This window comes from Myotis davidii, unplaced genomic scaffold, assembly GCF_000327345.1.
Source record: "Myotis davidii unplaced genomic scaffold, ASM32734v1 scaffold479, whole genome shotgun sequence".
Lineage (NCBI taxonomy): Eukaryota > Metazoa > Chordata > Mammalia > Chiroptera > Vespertilionidae > Myotis > Myotis davidii.
The window spans coordinates 201,764-223,102 of record NW_006289825.1 but is presented as its reverse complement, the minus strand read 5'-3'; the positions used below and the strand labels follow the sequence as shown (position 1 = coordinate 223,102).

The following is a 21,339-nucleotide window of genomic DNA, read 5'->3' as shown; positions in this document are numbered from 1 at the left end:
GTAAGCTTGGCTTCCTCCATTGCCTGGGGGCAATCCAAGCCTCCGGGTTGCTCCAGCTCCATGGCCACTGCCATCTTAGTTGGGTTAATTTGCATACTCACTCCTGATTGGCTGGTGGGCGTGACTTGTGGCTGTAGCAGAGTGGCAGAGTGATAGTTAATTTGCATGTTTCTCTTTTATTAGTGTAGATAATTTTTATAGACTTTATTTATTAGAACATTTTAAGATTCTAATAAATAAAGCAAAATTGATCAGAAAGTATAGAGAGTTCTCATATATTCTCCCACATACACACAGCTTCCCCCCACTATCCACATGGCACCAGAGGGTACATTTCTTACAATTAATGAATCTCCATTGATACATCATTATCACCCCAAGTCCATAGATTACATTAGGGTTCATCTTGGATTGTACATTTTATAGCAGCAGTTCTCAACCTGTGGGTCGTGACCCCTTTGGCGGTTGAACAACCCTTTCACAGGGGTCGCCTAAGACCATCCTGCATATCAGATATTTACATTAAAATTCATAATAGTAGCAATATTACAGTTATGAAGTAGCAATGAAAATAATTTTATGGTTGGCTCACAACATGAAGGACTGTATTTAAAGGGCCAGAAGGTTAAGAACAACTGTTCTATAGGTTTGGATAAATATATCATGACATGTATCCACCATGACAGTATCATACAGAGCAGTTTTACTGCCCTAAAAATCCTCTGTGCCCCAGCTATTCATCCCTCTTCTCCTATCCTCAACTCCTGACAATTCCATAGTTTTGCCTTTTCCAGAGTGTCAGAGAGTTGAAATTATGCAGTTTATAGCCTTTTTATACTGGCTTCTTTCACTTAGTAACAAACATTTAAGGTTCCTCCATGTCCTTTCATGGCATAGCTCATTTCTTTTTAGTGCTGAATATTTCATCATCTGATGTCCCACAGTTTATTTATCTATTCACTAACTGAAGGACATCTTGATGGTTTCCAAATTTTGGCAATTATATGACCCAGTGGCATTTAATCCCTTCCAAGAGGCCATCCCACTTCTCTTCCACCCTCTGAGAGACCCCTCTCATTTGCAGGGTCTTGCACACTGGTGGAGACTTTCCCCACAATAGTGAATGGGTTTGAGTGCACAGTCTGTATGAAAAATGCCTCGCAGCTGTCTCTTCTTATGGAAGTTTGAGTCCGACCCTGGTGCAGGCCAAGGCCAGTGTCTCAGAAGTCCAGTTTTCTTCCCTTGGGCGTGGAGGCCTGCTGGCTGGCCTTCCCACCCATCTCTGCACTGCCCCGTAGGTCTCCTTCCGCTATCATTACCAGCTATACACTGAATGGAGGAGGACCAACCAGAAAGTACACCTGAAGATCCGGGACGCGGAGGGCCCCGAGGCCGCCCAGCACTCCCTGCTGGCAGCAGGATTCCTGAAGAAGGTGGCAGAGGAGACACCTGTGTGAAGGTTGAGCTGGCGGGCCAGAGGCAGCTGACGATGCCCTGGCTTTTGGAAGAAGGGAAACTGCCTGACCCTTCCTGCACGGCCAGAATGCTTCTTAGGCCAAGAGATGCCAAGTGGAGCTGATTCTGTGATCCTGTGTGAAGATATTTGCAGATTGTTTTGCACACTGTTGTATATGTGGAGGACAGATGGAAGTGGTCCTGAGCTTCACACGGAGCAGGCACCCTGATCTCATTCTGAGGTCCACTCAGCTCCTTGTGGGCCAGCAGCCATGGCCATAGGCTCGTTGAGGGTGTCCATGGGGCTGGAGGTTCCGCAAGCTTCTTATGCTTCTCTGCACTTGGCAGGCTCGCTCTCCTGGCACCTTGACTTTATAAAGTTGCACTGAGTTTCAAAAACCCACTCTGAATGAATAAAAGGAGCCCTTGCTGGATAAAATGGACTTGTCAATTATATTTAGAACTAAGGCCTCAAAGTGAGGGACGTGGGACCAAGGGGAGTCAGGGACCACACAGAGGTTTAAAAAAATGCACTAGTCTGGTTTGAAGGATCTGTTGTGAAACACAGCAGAAGCAGCTAAATCTAAGTTTTTAAACGAAGAGCAGGTAGTATGGTTATATAGTAAGTGAGTTAAAATAATTATACATAAGAACAGTTTCCACTTATTTGTGGGCCAGATATAATGTACACACTTATTAAGGGTTACCCAGGATGAGGCTCAGTTCAGAACCTTCACAGGCTTCCTCCAATTTTCACTAGCATTCTCAGTCACCAACAAGGTTCTACTCAGATAGGAAAAATGTCCACTTTACAGATGAGAAGACTGAGGCCCAGAGCAAGGAAACTTCTATCTAAGATCCCACAGTTCTAGGATGCAGAGTTGGGATTGCCCATGGGTCTGCATGGCCCCAGTGCTGAGCTTCGTGCCTTCCCTTCCAGGAGGACTCAGGAAAGACTCAGAAGGTGACATACTAATAATAGTACCCACAGGTTTTTTTTTAATCCTCACCTGAGGACATGCTTTAGAGAGAGGAAGGGGAGAGAGAGAGAGAGAGAGAGTGAGAGAGAGAGAGAGAAAGGAGAGAGAGAGTGAAGAGAAGAGAGGAGAGAGGAGAGAGGAGAAAGAAACATTGAAATGTGTCTCGACCGGGGATCAAACCCACAATCCAGGCATGTGCACTGACCAGAAATCAAACTGGCAAGCTTTCAGTGTACAGGTTGCTGCTCAAGTAGCTGAGCCACTCTGACTGGGCAGTAGCACCCACTTCATGAGCACTTTCTGAGCCTTTTATGTTTGAGGGCTTTCTGCATCAGGTCACATTTAATACTCAGGCCAGCCCTGAAAGGTAGGTTCTGTATTCTCTTATTAATCTCATTGACAGGTGAGCAAAGAGGCTCAGAGCAATGGGACACTTGCCCAACGTCATTCATTCATGATGATCCTAGCACAGTTCTGTTGTTTTCTGCATTAATCTCTGTTTGGTCCGTGGCTCCTTGAGACTGGCTATGGAGTGGAAGGAACATCAAAGAGCAAAGGCCTGGGGACCGGAGCCTGTGTGGCCTGTGGAAGAAGCAGCATGGTAGATGATGGTGCTGGAGCAATGTGATTGAGGGGCAGAGGGGTAGGAGAGTGGTAGTTAGAAAGACAAGTAGGGCTTTGTAGGCATTTGGTAGTCTGCAGAAACAGGATTATACCTTTAAAAAGATTTTTTTATTTTATTGATTTCAGAAAGGGAAGGAGAAGGAGAGATAGAAACATCAATGATGAGAGAGAATCGTGGATTGGCTGCCTCCTGCACACCCCACATTGGGGATCGAGCCTGAAACCCAGGCAGGTGCCCGCCCTGGAATCGAACCATGACCTCCTGGATTATAGGTCGACGCCCATCACTGAGCCATGCCAGTGAGCTATACCTTTCTTGCCTCTGCAGCAGCTCACTCTCTGCCCAGGCCTAGCACTTCGAGTGTGGTACCACTGGAGATAGTGCAAAGGAGCCCCAGGATATATCATCATGAAAGGAGAAAGCTGTTTCCTTTGCAAATCTCTTCTAATACTTTCAGTTAGGTATAGGAGAAAGCTGTAGCTTGGTGCTAGGCTGGCTTTAATAACCCCTAACCTTAGCAAAGGGACCAAGTCGTAGGCTCAGAGCCTTTGGCAGCATGCATACTGAATTTACACTTTAATAGTGTCATCCTCTTATTTATATACCCTCATATATATGCATTTTGAGAGTACATTTATTAAAGCTGGGGACAGTGAAACAATGAAGGGCTTAAGTGAGGCTGCTGTGGCTCACTGGGCAGTAAAGTCACAGTGACAGGAGTAAACCAAGGCAGGGCTGTTGTTGGCTCACTGAAAAGTCAGAGAAAAGGGGGCCTTGGAAACAGGTTCGGGTGGTAAGTCCAGGAGGAGCTGCCGCTGCCACTGCTCCCTTGGTTGGAGCAATAGCACCCACTTCATGAGCACTTTAAAACTTAGGAAGGAAAAAAAAAACATGCCTGAGAAAGAAATGGGGAGGAATAAGCTCTTTATTTTTTACAGTAAGCTCTTTATAGCAAGTTTACAATATGGGCTATGGTGTGAAAGCACAATTTTAAAAATTGAATTAAAATTATTTATGAGAGAGATTTGTTGTTCCACTTGTGCACTCATTGATTGGATCTTTTTTTTTTTTTTATTGATTTTTCACAGAGAGGAAGGAGAGGGACAGAGAGTTAGAAACATCGATGAGAGAGAAACATCAATCAGCTGCCTCTTGCACACTCCCTACTGGGGATGTGCCCGCAAACAAGGTACATGCCCTTGACTGGAATCGAACCTCGGACCCTTGAGTCCGCAGGCCGATGCTCTATCCACTGAGCCAAACCGGCTATGGCCATTGGTTGGATCTTGCATGTGCCCTGACTGGGATGGAAACAATCAGGATGATGCTATAACCAACTAAGCTGGCAGGGCAGTTTTTTAATTGAATTTATTGGGGTGACATTAGTTTATAAAATTATATGTTTCAAGTGCACAATTCTATAATACATCATCTATACATTGTATTGTGTGTTCACTACCCAGTCAAATCTCCTTCAATCACCATTTATTTCCCCTATACCCTCTTCTACCTCCCCTTATCTCCCTTACCCTCCAGTAATCACCATAGTGTTGTCTGTGTCTATGTTTTGCTTTTTAAATTCAAATTATAAGAGAAAGTTTATTTAGAAAGTTACAGAGGTAGTGGAAGGGAGCCAGCTGGGCTTATGGCTCAGTAAACAAGTTACAGAGGCAGAGGGGCCTTTGACGCTTAGGAGAGAAAAGGCAAAGGGAGGGGGTGGATGGGGGGCGCAGGCACAGGTGAGTTTTCCAGATGGAGAGTGTGCCTGAGTTTTTTTGTTTGTGTTTGCTTAATCTTTTTATTATTATTTTTTTTTTAAAAAAATATATATTTTATTGATATTTTATAGAGAGGAAGGGAGAGGGATACAGAGTTAGAAATATCGATGAGAGAGAAACATCGATCAGCTGCCTCCTGCACACCCCCCACTGGGGATGTGCCGCAACCATGGTACATGTCCTTGACCGGAATCAAACCTGGGACCCTTCAGTCCGCAGGCCAACGCTCTATCCACTGAGCCAAATGGGTCAGGGCAATCTTTTTATTTTTTACCCAGATCCCCAAACCCCATAAAGCACAATTTAAAACATAATTTTTTTAAAGGAAAATAAAGTGTATTAATTAAAGGAAAGTGTGAAGGAAATACTAGTTCAGAAGATGGCAAAACCCAGCAATTTGGGCAGTGTTGGGTCAAGTCACCAGTCTGTAGGAGCCGACAGCTGGAAGAGAGTTTGTCTCCTCAGCCTGGGCCTGGCTTCTCACTAATCTCCAGTCACACCCACTGCAGGAGAAAGATCAGGGAAGTGGGCTTCTTGTCCCTGATGCTTTGCATTTGGATTTTTCTCCGATTCTGACAGACTGCCGTGGTCTCTTCCCCATCTCTGAGCCCTGCTGGGCAAGGAAATTCAGAGGTTTGTGAGCCTTCTTCTGTTCCAGGCTTCCCTCTAGTGTAGGAGAAGTATAAGGGAGAGGAAGGTAAACTGAGCTAGATTCCAGTAAGGTCATGGGAGAAAGGTTGGTGTGCACAGTGGATTTTGGTAGAGATTTCAGGAAGGGGTGTGGGAGAGGGACTTGATGGATGGGAGAGGGGAATTCTGTGAGACAGGTGAGTTTGGGATGTAGGAATGGAACTGGAAAGGGAGGATGAGGCATAGCCTCCTGTCAGGCTAGGCTACCAGATGCACTTATTCTCTGGGCCCAGAGTTCTGAACCTGGGTCAGAATCTCCAGGCAGAATTAAGCAGCTGGGATGGTGTGGCAAGTGATATATTCTCCCAGAGCCTAATAGAATGCAATCATTCTGTGAGAGGTGGAAAAAAAACATCCCCCAACCACCTTCCCTTTGTGAACCTAGAAATAGTTTGGTGGTTAGATAAGAACTCCAAGATTCAATGAAGCATTTCAAAGTTCCAGAGACACCAGAGATGGGGAGCTGCTGAGGAAAGAGGCCTGAACCTCTGAACACTCCCCTAGACTCTGGCCTCTTCCCTGTTCTCTCCCCAACAGTAACAGCCTTGATAACCCAGATGGGAGTAGGGACAAAGCCCTCAGGACAGAGGGACCCAGGGTCAGGCAGAAGAGCCCCAGAAATGGCCTGCAGCTCATTTCTTCCATCGTGTTTGGCTTCTTGCTTGTTCATTCACTCAACAAACATCTATGAGCATGTACTAAGTCCTCAGCTATGCGTTTGGTTGATGGGTTGATGGGTTCATTAAAAAACACGGGCTATGAGCTCTGCAGCCAGGACCTCCCAGCATGGTGGGGAGACGACCGGCAGTGCCAGGATGTTCTTGGTGCAGGATGATACTTGCTTAGAGACATGGCATTTTGCTCACCAGTCTTACACCCTGGCCCTCCGTGTTCTGCCCTTGGCTAACTCCTTTATATTCTGGTAAACAAAACTGCTGCCATTCTGCTCCAGCTAATTACAGGAAGCTGGAAGGGTGGGGAGATGCGTCTTCCTAATAGACCCCAAGGGTGGGTGGATGACCCAGTAGATGTGTCTAACTCCAGTTTGTTGTGGGAATCTACAATAATAAAAGCATAATATGCTAATTAGACCAGACATCCTTCCAGACGCCAGGGCTGCGAAGGAAGCCCAGGTCCTGGGTGCCAGGGTAAGCTGGTGCCAGCAGCAGGGTAAGGAAGGCCTACTCTTGCACGAATTTCGTGCATCAGGTCTCTAGTAAAAGAATAAATAAATAGCAGCTGCTGGTCCGCCTCTGGGCTTCCGGGGCGTGGCCCAGAGCAGGGGCGTGGCCGCCAGCAGCAACTCGCGCAGGCGTTACCGGTCGCGCTGGGTCACGTGAGCGCGCAGGCGCAGCGGTGTACAGCCTGTTCCCTCACACAAAGCCTAGACGCGGAGAAAATGGCGGCAGGGGTCGAGGCGGCGGCGGAGGTGGCGGCGACGGAACCCAAAATGGAGGGGGAGAGCGGCGCGCCCGGCGCGCCAAGCGGCAACGGAGTTCCGGGTCCAAAAGGGTGAGTATTCCACGGTTTCTTGTCCTGGATCAGGCATTTCGCGGCGCCGGCTCCGTTAAGTCTGTTGGCTGCCTCCGGCGCGGCCTCGTTCCATCTAGGCCTTCCCGCGGGTCTGCCGAGGGTGGGGGCGGCCAAGGCCGTTAGGAGTGCAGCCGGGCGGCCCCGGGAGCGCCTCAAAGATTGCTCTGTCGTCCATGGCCTCGGGGCTCCGTTCTTCCGGTTCCTCCAGGCCGGTCCGTCCCCGAGGCCGCAAGTCAGGCCTCTGGGCGCGGGGATGATGGCGCGGGCCCCAGGGCCGGCGAGTCCCCAAGGCCGCGGCCGGCTCAGCTGCCGGGTGACCTTGGGTTTCTTATTTCCCTCCAAAACCCCACCCCTTACCTGGGGTCTCAGTTTCCCGATCGGTCAAGCGGGGGGGAGGGGAAGTAGTGTGCAGGACCTGGCACGCGGACGGCCCCGGTAAACGGTAGCGGAGGCGTGCAGGTGTAGGCAGGGACCGCGCGGACGGTTCCGGCCGCCGCCTCGCTCCGCGAGCGCCGCTCCCCGGCCCCCCTGCCGCCCCGCGCCCCGCGCTCGGGCTCCAGTTCCTCGCCGCGTCCCGCACTTCCTCCCCAGGTGTGCAGGAGGTATTCATAGGCAATCGGGCCTGCTGCTTCGTGTTCACCCTTAGAAACAAACAGGAAAAAGAGAAAACATCCTTTTCCGTGTTCTAGGCGGAGATTTTCCATCATTTGGCTGGCTACCCTCTTCCAAACTCCGGCATCTTTTTGAGTCCTGCTTGGGGCTCTGTCTCGGGTCCTTGGTTTTTTAAATTTCCTTGAAGCATGATCTTCCCCCGTGAAACCCACTCATTCTAATGACAGTCACCTGAAAGAAGAGTACTTGGGGATGGGGGAGGAGAGGGTAAAGCTGGGCGCACATTTGACTTGCCACGCGTTTTTATAAATTGTAACATATACATAGTATAGAATTTACAACTTTAACTATTTGAAGTGTGAGATTCCTTGTCATTAGGTGCATTCAGTGTTATGCAACCATTACTACCATCCATGTCCAGAACTTTTTCAACATCCCAAACTGGAGCCACTAACCAATAACTTCCCATTCTCCCCAACTTCTTGTTACCTCAGTTAAATTGTGTTAATGAATTTTCCTTCCCCCAAATTTTCAGTGTGCATAACTACAATTTGTGGGGGTTAAAATGAATGTAGTTACAAGCGTTTTATGTTAATGAGCATTTACTAAATACTAGATATGGTAAACTTAGGTGAGGAAAAAAATACAATGGTTACTGGTCCTCAGAAATCAAGAGAAAGGCATTTTGGAAATATTCTCAACACTTAATTATTGAAAACTCTGGAAAAGGATTTGTTCATTTTAGACTTTTTTCAACCTCTGTAGGGTATCCTAGTTGGATTTCTGAGGGCCATATTTGGAGGCCTTTAAGGTACATTATATTCTGAATATTTTCTTCCGAAGCACTTAATCACAGGGTGGAGTGCTGCTAGAATCAGGCCAGATGAGAAGTTGAATTAGTTAACAGATTATGTAGCGTTCCGGGTACTTTATTAAATTTCCTATTTTTCACTGTTCATTTTCAAATAGTCTTTTGTGGCTGATTCATTTGACAAACATAACGTGGACTATTAAAAATAAAAATTTGCTCTGCATTGAATTCTCTGCAGCTGGGCTCTGACCCATGTACCATTTCGGAACAGAAATGGACAAAAACAAAGCTTCTTCCTGTTAAAAAAAAAATAAATAAATAAATAAATGTATATTTAGTTTAGATTATTGGAAAAGTAATGTTTGTGTTAACTGTTTTGCAAGCAAGAAAAAATTTTTTTAACCATTTAGAAAACTCAGGTTTAAGGTAATTGACCTAAAGAGTCTAGGGGAGGCCATTTTGGATTGGTTGCCTCCACCCCACACACACACACACACACACACACACACACACACACTCACTCACTCACTCACTCACTCACTCACTCACTCACTCACTCACACACTCCTGGTTGCTTCCCTCATGCACCCCAGCAACCTAGGTCCAGTACATGTTCTTGACTGGGAATTGAACCCGAGACCCTTTGGTATGGGTGGCCTACGCTCTAACCACAGAGAAAAACTGGCTAGGGCTGAAGTTATTATTTAAACAATAACGATTTTAGAAAATATATATTTTTGTTGATTTCAGAGAGGAAGGAAGAGGGGGAGAGAGATAGAAACATCAGTGATGAGATAGAATCATTGATCAGCTGCCTCCTGCATGCCCCACACTGGGGATCGAGCCCGCAACCCCGGGCATATGCACTGACCAGGCATCGAACCGTGATCTGGTTCATAGGTTGATGCTCACCCACTGAGCCACGCTGGTCAGGCAAAATAATAATGATTTGAGTGGGGTTTTGTTGTTGTTTTGTGCACTGTATTTTATTTTTTTGCACTGTACTTTAAAAGTGTTTCTATACTTGATAAAAAGAATTTTAAGGTATATTATATTCTGAGTTCTGGATTAGAATAGGGGCTCTGGGCTGTTTGAATGCCTGCGGCCAGTTTTTTGCTTTCACTTTGGTCTGTGATTTTATTCATAGTTATGCAAATGATAACAGTCTGCAAACATTAGGTTGCTTGTTTCTTTTTTTTTTTTTTAATATATTTTATTGATTTTTTTACAGAGAGGAAGGGAAAGGGACAGAGAGTTAGAAACATCAATGAGAGAGGAACGTCGATCAGCTGCCTCCTGCACACTCCCACTGGGGATGTGCCCGCAACCCAGGTACATGCCCTTTACCGGAATCGTACCCGGGACCCTTGAGTCCGCAGGCCGACGCTCTATCCACTGAGCCAAATCGGTCAGGGCAGGTTGCTTGTTTCTTTTCGGGTTCTCAGGTGGGTTCTCTTATTACAGAGTTGAACGCTGAATTATTCCTTCAGTAGTCTGTAAGTACAATGCCTGTGTTTCTTCAGCCATTGCCTTGGTGAGCTTGTTTGAAAGTCTAGTAGGTATATGCAACAGTAGAAGGCTAGGAGTGAATTAGTCCCCTTCCTTGCCCTCAAGAAAATTATTGGTAGGAAAATGTATCACTGCCAAAGTCACTATGTGTCAAGTCTCACTTTTTAAATCTTTTACAGATGAATTGAGGCTTAGCAAAGGTGTCATTGGGGTTTAGGCCTCAATAGTAGGACCCTACCTTTTAAGTCACCTGTATTACTGCTCCCTTAAATGTTGTGCTTAATGTTTACCAAGTTGTTATTTTTTGTTAGGCTGTTTGTTGATTCTCACAGCATCCCTGTGAGCTAGGTGGATACAGGTTATGCTGGTAAACAACTAGAGAGGAAAAGAGCTCGAGTTAATATGAGTGGTTTAGTGGACCTGGATCTAGTTAGAACAATGTTATGAACTGTGCTCTCCACATCTTAACCATTTGTATGCTGTAAGTGTCTATAGATGCAAGCAGCGGACCTTTTTAAATTAGAATCATGGCAGTTAACTGGTTAAATGCATTAGAGGAGCTCAGGCTTGAAAGGGTTTCTGTGAAGAATCATTTCATATAAGGAATAGTTTTAAAGGGGGTGGGGATTTTTTTTCTCTCAGGAGATGTGTTTAGGGCAGCCATGGGCAAACTACGGCCCGCGGGCCAGATCCGGCCCGTTTGAAATGAATAAAACTATTGAAAAAAAGACCGTACCCTTTTATGTAATGATGTTTACTTTGAATTTATATTAGTTCATACAAACACTCCATCCATGCTTTTGTTCCAGCCCTCCGGTCCAGTTTAAGAACCCATTGTGGCCCTCGAGTCAAAAAGTTTGCCCGCCCCTGGAAGGTATTAGGGTTGCCATTGCAGACTACACTGTTGATTGAAGAACTCTACAAGTAATAGTATTATTCATGAGAATGCCGTGGAGGCATGAGAGGTTGGGGATTCACTGTTTTAAACAGAGCCCTAGCAGGTTTGGCTCAGTGGATGTAGCATTGGGGGTTTAAGTTTGAAATTTAATAACTATGAGAAGGAACTTTAAAAAATAGTGTTGTATAATAGGCCCAATAAACACATAATGGAAACTAGAGGCCCAGTGCACAAAATTCATGCACAGGTAGGGTCCCTAGGGCTGGCCTGCAATCAGGGCCTTCCTTTTGGAAGGCAGTCTGGGCCTTCTTCATTCCTCACCACCCCCTAGTGGTCAGCGCACATCATAGTGAGCAGTCAAACTCCCAGGCTCCCAGTTGAACTCCCCAGGGGACACTTTGCATATTAGCCTTTTATATATATGGAAGATAGATGTACAGTTTGGTGTCAGTATATAAACCCTCACTGAATCAAGAAAATAAATATATCAATAACTACCCGAAATATCAATGATGAGAAAGAATCATGGATGGGCCAGCTGCCTCCTGCATGCCCCCTGCTGGGGATTAAAGCCTAAGCTGGGCATATCCCTTGACCAGGAATCGAACCCTGCTTGACCTCCTGGTTCATGGGTCAGAGAGAGAGAGAATCATCCATTGGCTGCCTCCTGCACACCGCCTACTGGGGATTGAGCCCGCTATCCGGGTGTGTGCCCTGATTGGAAATCAAGCCAGCAACCCTTTCAGTGCATGGAACAACATCCAACCAACTGAACCACACTGGCCAAGGCTAGTAGTTTATTCTTAGCCCTAATAATGCATGGGCAGAATGTAACCTAGATACTTTACTGCTTTGGCTGTAATTAGTTATTTATACATTTTGTAATTAGTAGGTGAGCTGAGCAGTCTGAAAACATGGACTGGCACTACTACTGTCATGGACCCTCCTATGTCAGCATTTTTTTGAAATGCAAATTATAGAATATTTGGGTTTCAAAAGAAAAGTTATATTAAATATATTTCTATCCACAGACCTTTTGTAGGACCGTGAACTATAGATTGGATGTACATTTTTTTGAATTTATACTAACATTTTCCTCCTCATCTGCCAAGAGTAAGCAATTGGCCCTGGCTGGTTTGGCTCAGGGATAGATGGAGCGTTGTCCTGTGGACTGAAAGGTCCTGGGTTCGATTCCGGTTGGGAGCACATGTCTGGGCTTCGGGCTCAATCCCCAGTGGGGGTACATGCAGGAGGCAGCCAATCAATGATTCTCATCATTGATGTTTCTTTCTTTCTTTTTTTATGTTTCTTTCTCTCCCTTTCCCTTCCTTTCTGAAATCAATAAATACACACACACACACACACACACACACACACATACACATACACATACTAGAGGTCCGGTGCACGAGATTCATGCACTGGGGGCGGGAGTCCCTCAGCCCAACCTGCGATCTCTTGCAGTCCAGGAGCCCTCAGGCAATGTCCAACTGATGGCTTAGGGGAGCAGTCCTAAGCCATTAGTTGGACATCAGCGCTGCCACGGAGGTGGGAGTGGCACCCGCCACTGCCACTGCACTCACCATGGCTTCTGCTGAGTGGTGCTCCCCCGTGGGAGGGCACTGACCACCAGGGGGAAGAAACACTCATTGAGTGTCTGCCCCCCTGGTCATCAGTGCACATCATAGTGACCAGCGTTACACTGTTTGGCTGATTTGCATATTAGCCTTTTATTATATAGGATATAAAAAGTAAGCAATTGCAGATAATGCTATTTGGCAGATTTTGGTGCATGACTTTCATGTGAAGTAGACAGGTTCCTTCTAAGATCTGTTTGTGGTGTGCAGCCAGCTTGAGAAAGGTCTGTTGTGAGCCTGGGTAGACAGAGTTAAGAGTTCTAGGAATTCCAAGAGCTCGAGTGGCCCTACCTCCCACATCTACCAGCTGGAAGTCTATTTTATGTTGGTATAGTTCAGATCTTTTAGGAAGCTGCTTTCCTTAGTTTTGCTTAGGATGATATCTTCATTGGGTTCCCACTTGGCACCCTTGTGTTTGGATATGAGGGATATAGTTTTAAAAAAAAACAACTTTCTAATTTTTCCAGATAAGTATGGTAAAAGAAAGTCCTCCATCTACCATCCAGTGTTTGAACACTATTCCTCCCACACACAAGTAAGAATCCTGGAATAAAGACCAGCCCTTTTATTCAGTGAAGGTAGTTTTGTAAATCATCTATACCATAGTTTTTGCCTTTTTGTTTTTTTTTTCCATTTGTGCCATGGATCACAAAGCCTCTGCTGAATTTGTGGTTTGGGAGTCTCAGGATTCTCACTAGTGGAAAGATCAGGGTTAGTGAAGTAGAAAGTGTAGGACTCAGTGCCTTGAGAAGAACTTCTATGGCTGCCAGCCAGCTTCCCAGTTGTTCCTGGTCAGTGCTTACAGGTGTCTGCCTGTGGCCAAAGGGGATTGAACTGAACAGGAAGTTGAGGGAACAGCCTCCCTTGGTGAGTGCATGGGCGCTGCCCTGGCTGCGCACACACTGGCCTGTTGTCCCTAGGCTATGGCCTGTCCAACCTGATGTCTGGTTCTATGCTTTGTTAAATTTGCATTTCTTATGAAGCTTTTTATTATTTCCTAATCTAAGCTGAATTTGTATGTATGGAGCTTAGAAATGAAATGTTACAACATGGAGGCACCTAACACACCAAGGTGAAAAGTACCGTATTTGCCGGCGTATAAGACGATTTTTTGGCCCTGAAAAATATGCCTCCAAGTGGGGGGTCGTCTTATACGCCAGGTACACTTCAGATAGACTGCCCATAGTGCTTGCCCCGTGCCATAGTGGCCTCCCGATGCCCGCCCACTTCATTCCACATACCGTTCAGGCATCAGCAGCGCTGCTGGGTGTATGCTCGGCTGTTATGCGATTTTGCTGTTATGCGATTTTACCACACTCGCAAAATCGCACACAGCCGACCATACACCCAGTATGATAGCGCAAAATCACGAATCGCGATACCATACTGGGTGTATGGTTGGCTGTGTGCGATTTTGCGAGTGTGGTAAATTCGGGTTACCGTATATTTCTTTACATATGCATTGAAGATTCGCGATTTTGCGCTATCATGGTGCCTGTTAGAATGTTGAAGAGCTCGCACTTGCGCACTAGTGAGGTCCCAGGGAGATGCTGATGCAAGGGTGGACCAGACTGCTATAGTGACAGGGCGGGCAAACAGGGAGCAGGGACCAATCAAATCAGGCTTTGTATACAGCCAACAGCCAACCACAATACTGCCCCATTGTACAGTACAGCATAGAAAATGTCGACCAGTCAAACCCCTATCATCCCTATCATGGCACCAAGATGTCGTTGATGAACTTTTAATATCAGATGATGAAGAGGAGTTTGAAGGCTTTTAAGGTGAAACTGTCACGCCAGCAAACTTGCTAGGGACTTGCCCTTAAAATGTTAAAATCAAATCTGATATTGTTTTACCTTTTATTTGGTGTGTGGAAGGTGTGCGGAAGAGGGGGTAGTCTTATACGGCGAGTATATAACAAACTCTGTATTTGGAGTGGAAATGTTAGGGGGTCGTCTTATACGCCCAGTCGTCTTATACGCCGGCAAATACGGTATTACAGGAAAGGCCATGCCAAAAAAAGCATCCATCCTTCTTTGCAAAGTTGGGATTGTTTGTGTCTTTAATGTACCAGGGTTGCCCAGACTTTGGTTTTCCTAGCATCAAAGTAGGGTTGTGTAGAGAATGGTTTCTTTCCCTTAAGATTTTTGTGGTAATAATATATGTAAGAGTTGCCATTTTAACCATTTTAAGTGTACAATTTAGTGGCATCAAGTACAAGGTTGTACAGCTTTTATCGTCCCAAACAGAAACTCTGGCTTGTTTAACTTAGCATGTTTTCAAAGTTCATCTGTTACAACATGTCTCAGCACTTCATTCCCTTTTGTGGTTGAATAATATTCTATTGGATTTATATACTACATTTTGTTCATTCTGTTCATCTGTTGGTGGACACTTAGGTTGTTTCCACCTTTAAGCTATTATGGATAATACTGCTAGTGGCGTATAAGTATTTGAGTCTGCTTTCAGTTCTTTAGGGTATATACCTAGGAGTGGATTTGCTGGGACATGTAGTGATTATATATATTTAAAAAAGATTTTTGTTTTGTTAACCATCACCTGGGGATATTTTTTCCATTGCTTTTCAGAGAGAATGGAAGGGAAGGAGGGAGGAAAGGCGGGGGTTTGGGGTGGGGGGACGAAGATCCATGTGAGAAAGACACATGGACTGGTTGCCTCCCACACACACAGTTGGAGTGGTGGCGGGGAGTGAACCGGAATGGAAACCCAGGGAGGTGCCCTTGACCAGGAATGGAACTTGAGACTCTTCTGTGCGAGTGCTGATGCTCTATCCATCCAACCACACTGGCCAGAGTGTGATTATATGTTTTTTAACTTTTTGAGTAACTGCCACACTTTTATATAGCAGCTGCACCTTTTTTGTTGTTGTTAATCCTCACCTGAGGATATTTTTCCATTGATTTTGTTTGTTTGTTTTTGTTTAGAGAGTGGAAAGGGTGGGGAGAGACACAGAGAAACATCTATGTGAGAGAGAGACATCCATTGGTTGGCTCCCGCACATGTCCCAACCAGGGCCCAGGATCAAGCCTGCAGCCAAGGTACATGCTCTTGACTGGAATCAAACCCAGGGCTCTGTAGACTGCGGGCTGACACTCTATCCACTGAGCCAAACCGACTAGTGTAGTGATGGTGAACCTATGACACACGTATCAGAGGTGACACGCGAACTCATTTTTTTGGTTGATTTTTCTTTGTTAAATGGCATTTAAATATATAAAATAAATATCAAAAACATAAGTCTTTGTTTTACTATGGTTGCAAATATCAAAAAATTTCTGTCTGTGGCACAGCACCAGAGTTAAGTTAGGGTTTTTCAAAATGCTGACACGCCGAGCTCAAAAGGTTCGCCATCACTGGACTAGTGCTTACATTCCCACTTAAACAATTAAAAACATACACACACAACCAAAGGCACTTTTATTTGTGAAGCTAAAATTGATTGGGTCTGTGTGTACCACTTCATTTCTTAATCTCATTCCATGAGATCTTAATTTTTTTTTTTAAGTTTTTTTGGGGTTTTTTTTAGAGGTAGAGGAAGGGAGAAGGGAAAGAAACATTAGTGTGAGAGCAGAGCATTGATTGGCTATCTCCTAAAGAGGATTGAGCCCACAACCTGGACATGTACCCTGACCTGGGATTGAACCAGCAACCTTTTGGTGCATGGGACAGTGGCCAACCGTGCCACACTGGCCAGGGCCTTGTAAATCTTTCCTTCTCTTTTCATATTTCTGTCTTGGAATTAAAGCACCTCAGGCAGGGAGTTAGCCTCTTACTCCCATTTCTGTTATGCCCCATAGGAGTGTGTGAATGACTAGGAGAACACACTTTTCTTGGGACCAGTTTCTTTTCTTTTTTTTTTTCCTTTTAAATACATGTTTTATTGGTTTCAGAGAGGAAGGGAGAGGGAGAGAAAGACAGAAACATCAATGATGAGAGAGAACCACTGATCAGCTGCCTCCTGCATGCCCCACACCGGGGATTGAGCCCACAACTGGGAGTTGAACTGTTACCTCCTGGTTCATAGGTCAGCACTCAAGCCACTGAGCCACGCCGGCTGAGTTGGGACCAGTTTCTTGATAGGTGGGTGTAAGGGGTGCACTACTGCAGCTTTCTGCTCTATGGGACACTTTAGTTTAAATGTCTCATCAAAATTAATATTAGTCTTGTGTTGTATGTAACTTCGTGTGAATTGTAAACCTGACAAATAAAATACTATCTTTTATATTGTGCTAACATATGGACCCTCTTTTCTTTTTTCTTTTCAATTCAGTGAAGGAGAACGACCTACTCAGAATGAGAAGAGAAAAGAGAAAAACATAAAAAGAGGGGGCAATCGCTTTGAGCCATATGCCAATCCAACCAAAAGATACAGAGCCTTCATTACAAACATACCTTTTGATGTGAAATGGCAGTCACTTAAAGACCTGGTTAAAGAAAAAGGTAATGGTACTGGTGGTTGAGTAGGGTAAGAAGGTTGGTGTGTCATCTTTTCTGTGGCTAATTCCTTGGTTACTTTTTGTCAGTGGAAGCTGTCTGGGTAGAGCATGTGTTCTCTCCAGGCTTGAGAGTTAAGCCCTCCTATCCACCCTACTTTTATTTGTGGTCGTGCACCTGTGTGTCAAATAGGGTGGTTTGACGGTCCCTTGGCCTATAAATGATTTTATTGGCTTAATATGATAATAGGGCTTCATTTAAGCTTGAGGGGAGCCTCTTTGTGGTAAGGACATTTTTTGAATTTTTCATAATAGGTGGGAGAGGTGTTACCTTTTCTTGATCTCTGTCTCTCTTTTTAAGCTTTTAAATTCTTGTGGGAAGGTAGTTTGTTTAAATTTTGTGGATGTTTTTCTGAGATCAAAATTTGGTAGCTGGAACTTGTGCTGTTCAGATTCTAAATTATAAAAACATTAGCTTGCGCTAAAATTGTTAGGCTTTCCCCCCCAGGGGAAAATTCTTAGATTGGCAATTGGAGAGCTCAAAATAAGGCCTGTCCTGTGTAATGCAGAGCATTCAGGTCACATCAGTCACAGCCCATGTGTCCAAATTTGGGCTTAGGGCAGGGAAAACAACAGAAGCTCTGCTGCCACCAGGAGGTCCGAGGAGGTCGATTGTCTCCGTGGTCCTCTGCCTTATCCCCTGCGCACACCAGGGTGTCCTCTCTTTCCCACACTCTTATTCTGTTTCTTCTGTCTTCCTTTCTTTCCTGATTCCTGACCCTGCTGGTGGCACTCAGGGCTGAAGAGATTGCTCAGCCCTGGTTTAGACAAAACTGTTGATAGAGAACTATTTGTCTAATGCCTTGAAGTCTCCCCTCACCACACCCCCCCCAAGGGAAACAGACTCAAATTACTCTTAAATGCAGTTTTTTTTGAAGGACTGAAAGGTATTGGGGTGGTTTTTTTTTTTTTTGAGTATTCATAATGAAAAGAGATTTGAGCTTGATTTGTCAAATGATTAACATTTCAGTGACAGAGATGCCACTTGGATAGGCTATTTTGGTATGTGTATGGTGCTCCCGGCATTGGGTTTTGAAAATATAAATGGCCCACTGCCATCATTGTCCCATCTCTCAATTCGACCATGACATGCCGAAGCACTAGGCATTGGAACTTCTCTGTACAGTTATGTATGCTGTTCCCATGTAGTATTACTCCAGATAATATAGATGGAAAATGTTTTGGTGTGAGATTTGTTTTCCTGCCTTGATCAGCCAAATCATTCCTGCCAATGCTCTTAGGGCAAGAGTGAAGTTTCTTCTTTTTGTCTGAAGGGCGTGTCATGTGGCATCCCAGATGCAGTGTTCTTGGTTTTTGGGACTGCTGCTTCAATACAAGTTGAGAATTTCTGTACGGTAAAGTTGGGTCTCATTCGAATTAGTTTTTGGAATATCCCCAAATTTGTGTTCTTGTGATTTGGTTGAACCACTGAATGGATACTTCCATTGATAATAAGGTATAGTAGTTCCAAGAACCAGGAATGTGGCTTTGAAAATGCAGAATTTTGTAAGAGATTGCAGGCCAAATTATTTTTTCATTTTAAGGAGTGTGTGAACCAGTTTTGGGACATGATGGATAAAGTAGGTGACATTTTTACTGCTTTACCATTCAGTAATTCAGTTTTGGAAGCCTTAAAGCTGGTAGCAGCAGCAGCAGCCATGACGTTTCTGGATGTAGAAGCAGTTCACCTCAATTTCCTATTGAACTGTATTAAGTGTGGAGCCAGCCTGGTGGTTTATTTGGATACTTCCAAACTGGTTCTCATATTCCTCTGGCATACTGCTATGAATGCCCTGGCTCAGCCCTTTCAGTGTATTTTTGGTGGTGTAATTTAGAATTACAGGTGTGCAGTAAATTAGTTATTTTTAACAAACCTTAAATGTTCTTGCTTAGAACTCCCCTATATAGGTTAAATTACTTTTCTGTTTAGTTAAATTATTAGCCATGTTAGATTGTACATAAAGGATTCATAAGAGAAAGGTAATATTTTTTATGGTAATGCTTATATTCAGTATGTGAACTCTAAAAAAAATTTACTGTTTGCATACATATGACTCCTTAAGAAATGTTCATATTCTTTTTATTACGAGGTTTTTAAAAAAATCTATATTTTTTTAAAATATATTTTTATTGATTCAGAGAGGAAGGGAGAGGGAGAGACAGAAACATCAGTGATGAGAAAGAATCATCAGTCTACCCACTAGGGGTCAAGCCTACAACTTGGGCATGCCCTGATTATGATCTTCTGGTTCATAGGTTGACGCTCAACCACTGAACCACACCATCTGGCTCAAAATATATTTTTATTTATGTCTTGATATACCAAAAATAAGTTTACTAGGTGTACGAGTTAATAATGGCGGATTTTGTAATCGAAGAAAACAGGATAATTTCAAGAGAAACATCAAAAGTGCTTTATTTAACATAATGTCCATCGCTAGCTACACATTTCCCCCATCTTTCAGGTAATTTGTGGATACCGTCCCAATAGAACTTTTCTTGTTTTGAGGCAAACCATTCAGAGACCCAATTTTCTACTTTTTCGTATGTTTTGAAGTGCTGCTCAGAAAGTGCGTGTGCCATTGATCGGAACAAATGGTAATCTCAAGGAGAAAGGTCTGCTGAATACGGCGGGTGGGTTAATACTTCCCAGGCAAGATCTTTTAACGTGCCTTTAACTGGTTTTGAAGTGTGTGATGGTGCGTTATCATGAAGCAAAATTACTTTGCCATGTCTTCTGGCACATTCTGGTCGTTTCACAATCAAAGCATGGTTCAAATTGATTATTTGTTGTCGGTAGCGATCAGTATTAATGGTTTCACCTGGTTTTAGAAGCTCATAGTACACCACACCTTCCTGATCCCACCAAACGCAGTGCATTGTCTTCTTCCTGAATTTGGCCTTGCAGTCAGTGTTAATAGTTGACCTGGATCAACCCATGATTTTGTGCATTTGGGATTCTCAAAATAAATCCACTTTTCATCATCAGTCACAATTTGATGCAAAAAAGACTTTCTTTTGTGCCGCTGAAGCAACATTTTACTGATGACTTTTTGGTTTCCCATTTGTCTTCCATTCAGTTGATGTGGCACCCATTTTCCTTCCTTGAAAATCTTTCCCATTGCTTGTAATGATCGGAAATTGTTTGCTGAGCAACGTTTAATCTTTCTGCAAGTTGTTTTTGAGTTTGATTGGATGCATCTTCATCCAATAATGCTTGTAATTGTTGGTCTTCAAACTTTTTCGGTTGACCTGGACATTGTCTTTCACATCGAAATCATCACTTTTAATGCGTTTAAACCAGTGTTCACAAGTATCTTGAGATGCAGCATGTTCACCATAAGCTTCTGGAAGTATATAACTTTTTCTTCAAAATAAAGTAATGAATTAAAACTTCCCACAAATGCTCCTTTTTTTGGCACGAAATTCAACATTTTTAAGCATAAAAATAACTCTGATGTTAACACCTTCAGCAAATTTGACATACAGTTTTGAAGCTTGAGCACTACAACAAAATAGCATACATATCAAATCGCATATATATCAACAAATGTGTAACTCCATCTATTGAAAAAAATCCGCATTATTAACTGGTACACCTAGTAAATAGTTATTTGAAATCTGAAATATTTATGTGAAATCTGTTGCAAATATGTTTTAAGGTTTTTGAAGACTTATTGCACAGGGGGGAAAATACGCAGATAGAGACACATGCTAAAAGCATTAGTCTCAAGATAATCTCTACTATGGGCAAAACAGATTTGGGCTGTCATAACCCAATCACTCTATCAGTCTGCATTTTAAGATTCTGTCCTTGATGAAATTGTCCTGTTTCAGAAAACTAGTGGAATAATTTGTCCTCAAGATCTGAATAATGTTATATCATTGCAGCACCGTCTAATTGCCACCTCTCAGAATTAAGGTAGCAGCTCTAAGGTGGCAGGACAGAAGCTTTCTAAGCCTAATCATTAATCATGCCTGAGACTGCCTCACGCACTGCTCCCTAATTCCCTGTCTTTCCCCTTCGACATCAGGTTATTTTATAGTACTCGTCTTGAATTTTAGCATTTATCAGCATTCTGGAAGATCCTCCTAATAATTCATGTATTATGTGAACTGGCCACTTTCCCCCAGGCTTTTCCAAACCCTTTGTGGGATCACAAAGCTTGTTTGGTGCCCAGCTTTTTGGTGGCACTATCATGAAATCAACATTGCTGATTTTTTGCTCACCCCCACAATATCAGTTAAAGACATGAATTAAAGCGTTTCATAGTCCTTAGAATTATGCCCTCTT

The 21,339-nt window shown here is 44.0% G+C and overlaps 2 protein-coding genes across 13 annotated transcripts in view; both read left to right on the top strand.

Moving 5' to 3' along the window:
* The window catches only part of MARCH2 (membrane associated ring-CH-type finger 2), a 21,356-nt gene extending 19,462 nt beyond the window's left edge, over positions 1-1,894 (top strand). For 4 of the 5 annotated variants that reach the window (XM_006762671.2, XM_006762666.2, XM_015563215.1 and 1 more), the window contains one exon: positions 1,299-1,894. In XM_006762671.2, coding sequence (XP_006762734.1) covers positions 1,299-1,457 — 159 coding nt within the window. In that variant the 3' untranslated portion in view covers positions 1,458-1,894. The other variant, XM_006762670.2, reaches the window with a different exon arrangement.
* Positions 1,895-6,743: 4,849 nt separating this feature from the next.
* HNRNPM (heterogeneous nuclear ribonucleoprotein M) overlaps positions 6,744-21,339 on the top strand; it is a 48,977-nt gene continuing 34,381 nt past the window's right edge. For 3 of the 8 annotated variants that reach the window (XM_006762662.2, XM_015563213.1, XM_006762663.2), the window contains exons 1-2: positions 6,866-7,040; positions 16,823-16,992. In XM_006762662.2, the coding sequence (XP_006762725.1) occupies positions 6,928-7,040; positions 16,823-16,992 (283 nt within the window). In that variant the 5' untranslated portion in view covers positions 6,866-6,927. Of the gene's footprint in view, positions 7,041-16,822; positions 16,993-21,339 lie in introns of those variants that run through there. The other 5 variants (XM_006762660.2, XM_006762659.2, XM_006762664.2 and 2 more) reach the window with 4 other exon arrangements.